Source organism: Phycodurus eques, chromosome 20, assembly GCF_024500275.1.
Source record: "Phycodurus eques isolate BA_2022a chromosome 20, UOR_Pequ_1.1, whole genome shotgun sequence".
NCBI classification, from domain to species: Eukaryota; Metazoa; Chordata; class Actinopteri; order Syngnathiformes; family Syngnathidae; genus Phycodurus; species Phycodurus eques.
In genome coordinates, this window is record NC_084544.1 from 2,862,018 (window position 1) to 2,873,936 (window position 11,919).

General features: G+C 43.0%; 1 protein-coding gene across 1 annotated transcript in view; it reads right to left on the reverse strand.

Annotated features, from left to right (window-relative positions):
- Nucleotides 1-10,246, reverse strand: part of znf704 (zinc finger protein 704) — a 33,124-nt gene extending 22,878 nt beyond the window's left edge. The window contains exons 1-2 of the mRNA XM_061664136.1: nt 9,329-10,246; nt 5,663-5,835 (exon numbers count right to left, since the gene is read on the reverse strand). Of these exons, the coding sequence (XP_061520120.1) occupies nt 5,663-5,835; nt 9,329-9,610 (455 nt within the window). The 5' untranslated portion in view covers nt 9,611-10,246. The remainder of the gene's footprint in view (nt 1-5,662; nt 5,836-9,328) is intronic.
- Nucleotides 10,247-11,919: the final 1,673 nt, after the last annotated feature.

Consider the following 11,919-nt stretch of genomic DNA (forward strand, 5'->3'; position numbering starts at 1 on the left):
CGATTCCATTCCGGCAGCATCACGTGTGGTCTCTGTCGCATGACGCCGCAACCGATTCCGACATGTCCGTGTGGCGCAGTGTCAAGCTCACGGCGTACAATCAAAAACGTGTACGGTGATCCCTTGCTATTCGAGGCCAGCTGCAAAGAGCACAAATCAACACGAAACTGACTCCCCTCCTGAAAAGATAATTGCCCATAGATGCAACAAGATGGTGTCAAAACACTACTTTTGTCTAAATAAAGCCCCTCAACTCACTTCAACATAAGACGGCGCTAAAGTAGGAAGGTACCGATACTTGTGCCGATACTCGCGGGATTCATAAAAACAGCTTTTCATCACATACTATAGTTTGATCTCACAACTTAAAAAAAAAAAAACGCAAAACGCAGCTGTGACAAAGTGCTGCACATAATAAAGATCGACCATAAAATATAAAACAATGAAATAATAATCATCAAAATAAAATGTGTTATATACTTTTGCCACTTCAATTAAAGTTAGTGTTTTTGAACAATGTTTTACTACAATAAAACATTTTAATTAAAACTGTAAGACCTTGGTTATCATATTATATTATCAAGTGTCGGTACTTACTCAAATGTAAAAAATAAATCAATCAATAAATTAAATAAAATGTGGTATCGGTACATCCCTACGCCACAACAATAACTGTCTCCATGAAGCTCCTCAACTCACCTCAGCATGGTTCCTTGGCACAAAGATGCCGGCATATCCATAATTGTGTATGAATGAAGCTCCTGAATTGACTTCAACATAGTTCCTTGGCCACCAGCATTGGGCGCTAAAGCAATACTTTTATTGCTTTGGTCTGAGCACAAAAACTGTGACTTGGTGGGTTTTTCTGCCAATAACAGAGGACGGGGTCCCCACAAAAATATATTTGGTGCAAATACGAATTTGTGAATGCTGAACCACGAATATGTGCGGTTTTAATGTAGAGACTAAATTAAAATAATATAAAAATGGGATTATAATTTGGTAACTACATTATCTGTTTCAACTATTCATTTAGGCAATTATCAAAAAGTGATGAGTAAGAAAGTACAAAGTATTTATAATTGATAAATGGATCGAACTAAACAAGATATTTTTCGTAGCTACATTTATTGGAAGGAGCTGGAAAATGCGTTTACGGGCAAATTCTGACTTTGTCTCTTCAGAATTCCCCGACAGTGAATATTTAAAGGCTTCGGTTTCAACGACCGTAACCCCGAGCGTTTTGGCTCCGGACTTTATGCTCCGTGCTGACTATTTTGGACACCGCGGGGGCGATAAATCTTCATCCTCAACGATGGGATCCGAGGCCAGCGATCTGGCGGCGTAGCTAACGACCGTTGTGGTTTTCCAGCCTTGAACCAAAACAGTTCCGCAGAGCCATCATTTCAATTTCTTTCGGCGAGGCACTTGTGCCTGGCAGACGTCCCCAAAGATGGAGGATGCCAAATTATACAATATTTAAGTCATCTACAAAGACTGCCTCGAGGAAAACTTTCACGCGCATCGCACGACACAAGAGGCGCTTTTGTCTGACGCGTCGATTATTTCCTGACACAGAAAGGTCTAATTTTTTTGATCCCGTTATACTCGCTGGCGTTGCGGTGAGGCGCTAAAGGCGGGAACGTAGGAATATGATTATACAACAATGCATAGGCCGCTTCAGTGAAATGCGATCATGACGCTCTAATTTGAGAGCCTTTCCACCGGTTGCGCGGAATTAATTTGGGGATTCGACTGATCTCGGTGTCCTGAGATGATTGCGGACGAGAAAGCCAAGCTGCGGGATGCGGATGAAGCTATGCGGATGAATTCCTTGAAAATTCACAGGCACACTTTATCCCTAAACTAGTTTCGCTTGTCAACTAAAAATGCCACTGACGAAAGCATGCTAACCTAACGAGGCTAGCAACAGCAAGTTACAGGAGCATTGTTGTTACACAACTCTCCAGTTGCTGCATATAAATGAAAGCCACATTTTGGTTATTTTTATTTCTTTTTTTCTTTTTTTTAACCACTCAGATGGTATTGGATGTCGGAAAAGTTAACTGTGGAGTAAATAGTTGCGGGGCGGAAGAAAAACAAGCTTGTCACTTAATCAGATAATTAAACGTGGAGGCTTGGAGATAAAAATCGACACAGAATGGAGGGATGGAAGTCAACCGGTAAATATCCTGGCTTCTGAGGTAGTAGCAGAGGCGGATCTGCTGCTTCGTCTCTCTGACGCATTCATTTTCCATAAAGTCAGTGTGAAAGGTACCAGAAGTCGTCAGTCAGTTTTTTTTTCCCCACAGTTTGCTGTTCTTTGTGAAAAGTACTAACGCGGAATAAAGTGAACCTGCATATTTCTTCACTTCTGAGGTTAGCACCATGGCAGCCGTGGGAAATGGAATAGCGGAAAACCGAGACCACAGTGTGAAATTGAACACCAGAAACTTCTTCCGTCCAGCATTTTGTACGTTTCACCAGACACTGCCCTGCTTTGGTGGGCTCTCTGTGTGAAAGGCACAGGTGAATAAACCTACATTACCTCTCCGTGTGAAAAAGGGCTACCTCAGTGTAGTCGGCAAGTCCAGTTATTTCCCAACAACTAACCAAAATCTTGTTTTTGAAGAACAATCGGAGATTAATCATTCACTTCCCCTTTCTCGCAATTAGACGCCACAATGCTATTTGTCAAAAAGCTAAAGCCCTCGCTACCCCCGCTCAGCTCTGGTTACAATTGGCTGCTTCCCACGTTTTGGAAAAACACAGTCAGCCCCTTTGCCTCGGAGCAAGGTGGTGGAAGGTAAAAAAAAAAAATTAAAAAGGACCCTGGTAAATGTGTTGTAAACAAATCAGAAATCTGCCACAATGAGCAATTTTCGCACTGCACCTTTCGTACAAATATTTCTGGACGGCGCTTGGGAGTTGGGTCAATGCGGGAAAACAGATCAATCAAAAGGGACGGAAGGGACCTATTAATTGATTAGGCTGAGGTAGCTGGGGTTTGCCTTGACGTTTTTTGTACATTTTTTACGCTATATTTTTCTTTGTATGGGTCAGCTGCTTTTGAATGATCATTATTCAAAGTAACCTAGTTAAGCATTCAATGATACGTTTTAAATTTTAAAAATATATAATATAGGAATCAGGGTTAAAAAAATATGCTTTGGGCACTTGCAAACTGCCCCGAGTTGCGGCCGAGTGGACATTTTAATTCTGTCGAAATTTATTTTGTTAAGTGGCCGTCAAATTGTTGTATGTCGTTGTTAGCTTGTTAAACATTGTGACTTTATGCTACAAAATGAGGCTTAATTACTATACGTGGTGCGCGCAACCTTAGCGTGAAAAGCTAACAAGGCTAGCTATGTACTCCCTTTGCCCATGTTTGTATGGGCTTTTGTATGATCGTCATTCCAATTTCCTAGTAACATAGTAATTTAAAATCCATCAAAAAAGACTTTTTAATTGTTGTGAATACTATACCGTTGTTAGCCCGTTAATCAAAATGGTGAATTGATGCTACAAAATGAAGCCTAGTTACTATCTTTGGGGGTAGCAAGCTTAGCACATTACGCTAACAAGTGTTCTTGGTCACGCCGTGAAATTCAATGTTATAGTTTCCAGTTTTTGGATATATTGTGGTAATTAATTCGGTGTAAAAAATTGTGCTTGGGGCACCTGTGCTAGTGCCCCAAGTTAGCAGGTGAAGTTTAAAGTTGTTTTTCTTGGCATTATTTCCTTGTGTCACATTCAAATGATGGATGTCACCTTCAAAGGCTGGGCACGCACGCCCTCTTTCAGCCTGAAATTTCTCAAAACTCCGTCTGCGTCATTTTTCAACGCAGACGAGGCGTTCGGGTACTTGAGCGTCTCTTTTACCGCGGAAAAGCGCAAGATGTCTAGCGTGTGGCTAACAACGGAGCTGAAGGGCTAGACATTTTCTCGCTAAGTCACCAGCGAGAAAGTTTTGGGAGAGTCCAATTCACAACCTCAAGGTCAGGATTCTCGAGGGAGCCAGTGTCAAAAAAAAGAAACGAAAAAAAAAAAAATAATCCCCCGGCATTTTTTTCCCTTCTTTCTTGTTAACAACCCCCATTTCGTCCCCTTAACCGCCACTGCCTCACTTGCCTCCATTATATATAAATGTGACTGTGTGGTCGCAGGTGCGCAAAGGACGGAGATCCGCGGCTCTTTAATCTTGAAGCAATCAGGCTGCGCTATGGGTTCTATTCAGTGCTCGGGCAGACTTTTTTTTTTTTTTTTTTTTTTTTTTACAATTTGGATCTTTTAGGATTTACGGCGGCGGGGCTTTGAAGTGCTGGAGTCTTGAAAATAATGACATGTCAAGTGGTAGAAAATTGCTGCGCTTTATTTAGGATATTAAAACGTCACCATGACTTTAAGAAGACGATTAATGAGGAATGCATAACGTGCACGACATCACCGAGTGGCGCAGTGCTACGCTAATCGGCGCTAAAGACGTCGTCGCAACACGACATTATATCGTCTTTTATAGTGCTCAGGAAACTCATTTACAACTTGTTTACATGTTCCTCATACGTCCTCATAACGCAAGATCATCTTTAAAACAAACGGCAAGACTCCGTAAGAGAGTGTGTATGCCTCAGTAGGTGCTGCTGTTTTGGTTAGCAATAGAGTTTACCAAGACAACATTATGGAGTGATCACATGCGTCAAGCCCTACTTGACACAAAAGACGCCGTTTCTACCCAACGTAAGGTTGTTTTTACACCCATACGGCAAGACTCCACCTTTGAGACTTTTTACACGCTCCAGTAGGTGCTCCTGTTTTAGTGAGCAATAAACACAACATTGTGGAGCAACCACACATCAGGGGTCCACCGGAACGCTAATCCTTCGCGAAAGACGCCGACTGTAGGAGCTGCTGTTTTTGTCCGCAAATGGCCTCAGTACTTAACTATGTATGCGAGTGTGTAATAGTCCATGAAGTTATGTAATGTAGCAGGAAAAGGGAAGTTTTTTTTTTTTTCAAGGTGGATGAAACACCAGGCGACTAATCGAGGCACGGCCTTTATTGGAGGGACCACGCTACGATGACATCATCATTTCAGCACACAGACTGGCCGCGAGGAGCACACGATGATGAAAGTGGATGTCACGCCGTTGCTTCAGTCTGCGGTGACACAACTATGTCATAAACCTTCGCTGAACTTTGCTTGTATGAAGTCCCCCCGGGTGGAAAATCACACTCGCTGTCAACTTGCGTAAACACACACACACACACACACAGACACACAGGCAGACAGACACACACACACACACACACTTGGGACACTTGCACAAGTGTCCAGAGCCCTCAAAAATCACATGTACTTGTATTAGCCATACAATAGTAATATGCTGTTGTTAGCTTGTTATGCTACCAAGACCTAGTTACCAACTGCGGCGTTAGCAAGCTAAGCTAACGAGGCTCACTGAATTTAATGATACGTACGTGAAGTGCTGATAAAGGTCTGAGACAATCCGCATACATGTCATTTTTACTGCGTATTTTGATCTTTAAAAATGTAATTATGGTTAAGTGATGCATCTGGGGCACCTGCACAAGTGCCCCGAGTTATCCCGAGAAGTTGACAAGGAAACGTTTTCTTTGTTTCAAAACCCAAATCAGTGCCTACCTGGCGTGGGGGACGTCGATACTGGAGGAGACCACCTTGCGCTTCTGCTCCAGCAGGGACACGGATCGACAGGCGTCCACTCGTTTGCCGTTTGTCTCACGGTGGTCGCCATCCGCCGCCGCCGCCTCAGTGCCGTCCGTCTTGTGCCCGTCTGGGCCGCCGTTAATGGAGCTCTGAGTGGGGGAAGACGCAGTCAGGACGCACCAGAGGCTTCTTTCTCAAGTGCACGCCAGGCTTGTAGACATTTAAAGCCAAATAGACTTCAATTATTCTCACTCACATTTAAATGTCACTAGCATGTTATATATACGATTGGCAGCGCCATGCATTGTAAATGATGGGCTGTGTACAGTATTTCGTGTTTTGTGTACACTCGTGTCATATTGCTAACATGAAAATAAACGGAAACGGAGGGAAAATGAAAGAACAATGAAGGAACTGGAATATACCAGTATAATAATTCATGAGGCGATTCATTGATTGTCAAGAATTACGTTTGCTCAAATAAAACAGAACACTGAATATTGACACTGTGCCTAAATATGGGGAAACAAAAAACTGTCATTAAAAACACTGCCCCATAGGAATTGAATTAGAATGTGTTGCACATAAAAGTTACATAAAAATATAAATTAAAAAATGTCTGAAAATAATGATTTCTAAATGATTAAATGCAAATGTATTGTACTTAAAATGGATGATATACAGTTACGACATGTTCTCATTTCACTTTGGTGAAGATGGACAACTACAATATTTTCTTATTTCTCCGATGATATACAGTTACGACATTTTTTGACGATTGATTTCCGTGACGACGGACAATCACGCATTTTCTCCTTGCTTAGTTTTGTTTTTGTGATGGTGGAAAGTTACGACATTTTCCCTTTTTTCCTTCGGCGACGGTCAACAGTTCCGTCATTTTCTCGTTTTTCTGCTGTAAATTCTGTTTTGAAATTTTGGGCTAACATCGCCAAACTTCTCTTTACACTTGAAGAAACCGTCAAGAGTTTAACTTTGAATGAGTGTGGCTCAATCTGAATGTTCTGAACTCTTGTTTCCCAGCCTTTTTTGGTTGAATTTTACTATACCGGCGTTCTCATCACACTGGTCGGTTTCTTTTTACACTTGTGTGACCATCAAGAATGTCACATTAAATGGGTGTGACTTTCTCTGAGTGTTCTGAACTCCTGTTTCCAATCCATCTTTTTTTCCCCCCATGTATAGTTAATGAAACATTCCAATGAGGTGTGGCAAGCGAAACAAGCTGCTGTCAATGAAAGCTCAATAAGCAAAAGCATCCGTTCCAGCATCCGACCAATCAGCGCAGCCGACACTGGCCTGCTCCGGAACAAAGACGATCTCCCGCCACCATTCCCCATAGTGACGCTTCTTTTGTCATGGTGCCAAATAATCACAAACACACCAGTCAACAAGTGGCTATGAACACATACACACACGCACACACTCCCGCACACATACACTCCCTGGTTTGTTTGGCAGCGTGGGCACTGTGCCAAGCGCTCAGATTCCTCAGAGGATGCCACCCGCTGCTGACCTGGGGGTGCCCGCTTTGTTGGCCCGTGCAGCTGCGCCAATCGGGTGGCCAGCGTACCCTCACAACAACAATCCCTCCATGTTTAAAATAGCAACCAACTCACACGCACACAAAACAACAAGAGGCACGCACACACACACATGCACACGCCTCTTCCTCATTTTACAGCTTGTTTTCGACCTCGGCGGGACACTTGTGGCCATTGTGCAGTGCTAACCACTTTTATGGACACTAAACACATACACACACACACAAGCTCTTTCGCTTCTTGAGGTTACAAACCTAAACACAAATCACGCTAAAGTTGAACAATTTGTGGTTTTACGTAAAAACAGGCCTAATACTTATGCCAAACTACCATATTTGGAAGACTGGAGTGTGATGACAACCATAGAACAGGAACCGGAACTTGAATGAATCACTTAACTCACGACAAAGCGACCGGCTGCACAAATTAGCTTTTGCCATAAATACACAAACTATATTTGACTGTATATATTTATGGTTTTTATTATTCTTATTTTATAAATTAAATTAAATTAAATAATACAAAATAATGTTAGCACATGCTATCGGAAACAGGGCAATGATACACACTCCATAACATATTAGTACTCGTACTACGCCACTAGGGGACAGTATTGCTACATGCCTTCAGAGGGTGAGTAGTTAATTTTAGTTTTATTGAACTTTTTAAGACGTAAAACAGTTGAGAATGTTCAATTCTAAAAAACTACTACCTACGTCTGTAAAAAAAAAAAAATTCCCATGGGAGCAGCTACGATCGAGGCGCTTTAAACTCTGCCAAGCAACAAGTGATATAAACGCTAACAGGAGACCGAAAATGGTAGTTCCAACTTTTCAGGTATTTTAAAAGAATGGATCACGCGTTTGTCCATTCGTAACATGCGGCGGTGGTTGCATGTACATTTTGAATGAGGAGATGAACTTATTTTTTTTAACTTGTACAACAGTGAACAATGTTAAAATGTGATGTAACACAAGTCTAAATGTGAACAAGGCAAGCTTAAAATAATGTATTGTGTTGATTATTGTTTACATCATGCCATGGGACAAATTATATCAACAAAACACAATCTACATGCTTTATGAAGACAAATGGGTCACTATTTTGTGCTAGATAGGATCCTTGAAACAAAATCAATTGTTAAAAAGGTCACCAAAACCACAACGTGAGTGGTTTCACTTTGTTTTAGTTATTAGTTATATTAGTATTTATTCCTTATTACACTTGTATAACGATTAAGAATGTTAAAATGTGACGTAAACCATGTCAAAATATAAGCAAGTCATGACTAAAACAATGTATTGTGTTGATTATTGTTTACATCATGCCATGTGACAAAACAAACATGGGTGCCATTTCATGTTAAATAGGGTGATTAAAATCGAGCAACTGGCTCCATTTGTCCTTAAAACTTGTCAAAATGCAATCATGACATCCTTAAAGTAACAATGTCCTGGGTTGGGCATTGTTTGCATCATGCCATGTGACAAAAACCAACACCACAATACAGACATTCTCTGTTTATGAAACAAAATATGCACTATTTTATGTTCAATGGGATGATAAAAATCGGTATGGGTTGCAATGGTCACGAAAACTAGTCAAAAGGTGAACAAGACATTATTTAAAAATAATGTCCTGTGTTTGGTATAGTTTACATCATGCCATGTGACCAAAAAAAATAAATAAACTATTCAGAAAGACGACTGTATCGCCATTTAATGCTAAATGGGAAGTTTAAAATGGGAAAAAAAAAACGTTGCAAATTGAACGAAAATGTGTGAAAGTGAAGGCCACCAGGGGTCCAAATGATGGCTTGTTTGTTCGCCTCTGCTCAGCCGCCCACGAGTACACATAAACACCGCGCAGGCCCCGCAGTCGAGTCCTTTGTCCCACATTGGATAATGTCTCCAAAATGTCATGACAGCCCGCCTTTTTCCACGTCCTGTGTTTGCACTATGTTGTTAATCACGCCCCGGTTGCTTCCAGTGAACGCGCCGCGCGGTGGAAGCGCATATAACGGCCACAATAATACCCCGGCGGCCGCCCCCCTTCTCCACCACCTCCTGCTTCCACGCACCTTCAAGCTGGACTTGAGCGGCCCCTTCGCGTGGTTCAAGCCGGCGGCGGCTATCTCCTCCTCGGCGAACTCCTTCAGGCTGCCGTCCGGCATGAGCACCGTGTAGACGCTGCTGGTGTTTCCTCCGCCGCGCCGGGCCCCCGCGGCCGCCGCGTCCCCGCCGCCGCTCTCCTGCTTGACGGCCTGGACCACCCCGGTCACCGGGGCGCCGTCGCCGGTCGGGCTCGGCGCGTACACTCGGCTTCCGAGGATGGAGCGCTTCACCAGGCGCCGGGTGTGCATTTCTACGCGTGTGTCCGAAGCGAATTTACCCGAGGGGAGGGATTTTTTTTTAATTTTTGTTATTTTTTTTACAGCATGAAGCGGCTCGGCTGGTAAACAACGTCAAGGAGCGGCAGGAGCGGGAGCCCTGACAAAACGTCCGGAAGCGGGAACATACTCGATGGGCTGCACTCTCGAACGGATGCCGTCGTCTTCGTCGACTTCCACGGAAGGCGCAAGGCAAACAATTATCTCCGCGTCCCAAACCGGCTGCCAATCTTCCTCCTCCTCCAGTTTTTTTTCCTCCCCTCGACCTGTTTGTTTTCGCTGCCTGCCTCGCTAGCTGAGAGAGAGGTCGGCGAGAAAACGCGGAGCTTCCGGCGACATCATGTCACCCGTTCACGATTGAACAAAATGGCGGCTGGCTGGTCGAACAACCTTCTTCTCGTCGACGAATTCGCTTCAAATCGTCGCGTTAAACTCTTCCACTCGACGCCATTCGCTGTCGTACATTGGTATGCGATGAAATGGGTTGAAAATACAAGATTTTGTGGGCTCCGCGTCCAGTTGGGGCTGACTCCAGTCCTGACTCGGCTCCAGCCTTAACCGGCGGAATGCTGCCCGTAAACATGTGCGGTCCCGCGGTCGAGACGCTCCGCCATTGGCCACTGGAGCACACGCCTCCACAAGCCCCCACCCGCACACCGCTCCCTTTTCTCCCCGCCCCTCGCGGTCCTCCTCCCGGCTTGCTCTCTCGCCTTCTGTCAGGGCCGCTCCATTCAAAACAATGACGCAAGGAAGGAGAGGAAGTGAGGGAGGGAAGGAAGGAAGGAGGGAGAAAGGGGTGAAAATGGAGAAGACAGACACACTTTATGCTTTAACCTAGTTTGTAGACGTGTAGCCTACTTTTTATGTGTCATGGGATTTACCAAATTACCACTTAATGATCTTGAGATGGCAGCACAAAAAACGGCAGTCTCTTGTTTTTGTGAATGTAAACAAATCAGACTATTCATGATGGTTTCATTCTATTAATGTACAAATTTCCATATTCTCATTTTTTCCCCTGTGGAGCTTATCCTCAGCTAGTAGTTGTACTCTTTCTGAATTGTACTAAAGATGCCACAAGATAGGGCCAAAGCCCTGGCTAAATAGGGAAGTAGTAATTAGCGTCAGGAAGTTGGTTGAAATGTCAAAGTAAATTTAAAATGACAGGCAATGATGTAATGAGGCTATCAATTTAATAATCAGTATTTATGGTGAGTGTGATGTATTTTATTTACATTTTTGAGTTTTGTCTTGTTAGAGAAATATTGACTGTAAACTTTTAATATAGAGTGAACCCCTCGCATATTCGCTGTTTGGCATATGCAAATCCGTAGATTTTTATGCCTAAACTTATCATCTTTACGGTTTTTGTGCTCAGGCCAAAGCCATCTCTAATATAAAATATTGCTTTGGGGCCAGGACACTGTTCAATTGAGGGAGAAGCTTCATTTAATAATGACATAGTCTCGTCTAATAGAAAAAAAGTGCTTTGTCGCCATGTTGTGACATCTATAAACATTTACAAACTTTTTTAGGTGGGTGTCAATTACTCATGTATTTACAAAGCAAATAGCCAGGTTTCACTTTACATGTCTGATTTTGAAAAAGAAAAAAAAAAAGGGGGGGGGGGGGGGAGAGCATATTCATTCTTTTAAACCTCAAAATTTCCCTACCTCTTCTTCCCTCATCTCATACTTTCTCCCATTTCCAATTAGAACTTTAACATCATGCTAATATCCTCCTAACGAGCTAAAGCCATACAAGGCTAACAAATGGCCCAATTAATGTCAAGTGCAACATTTTTAAAAAAAATTCTTCTCCCCCACTTTTTTTTTTTACTGTAATGTTGATAAATTTCCCCTGCCAGGCGGCCTGGTGTCATCAAATATTTATGGTGTGGAGGGGCGAGTTGACAGATGTGCTGCTAACTGCCACACCAGAATGTGCGAAGGACAGCGGCGAGATGTGGGAAGCTTGTAAGGCCGACAAATGGAATCGTTAAGAGAGGGGAGGGAGCGACGGCTGGGGAACCTTTTGTGGGTTAGGGGTTATATTGTTAAATGTAGCGTGTACGTGTTCCTTTACCAGAATACAAATGAGTATTTTTGGGGGTGTGCATCCATCCACGTGGCAGTAAAACATTTCAATGTGGCCCATAATTTCCTCCAGGCTTCTGTATAACTTTCTGTGGATGTGTGTGTGTCAGTAGGTGTGTAGCAATGACATTCGAATACAGTCATGACACTCCACTCTTCGGGATTTGCGCTTCAGAATTCAACCAA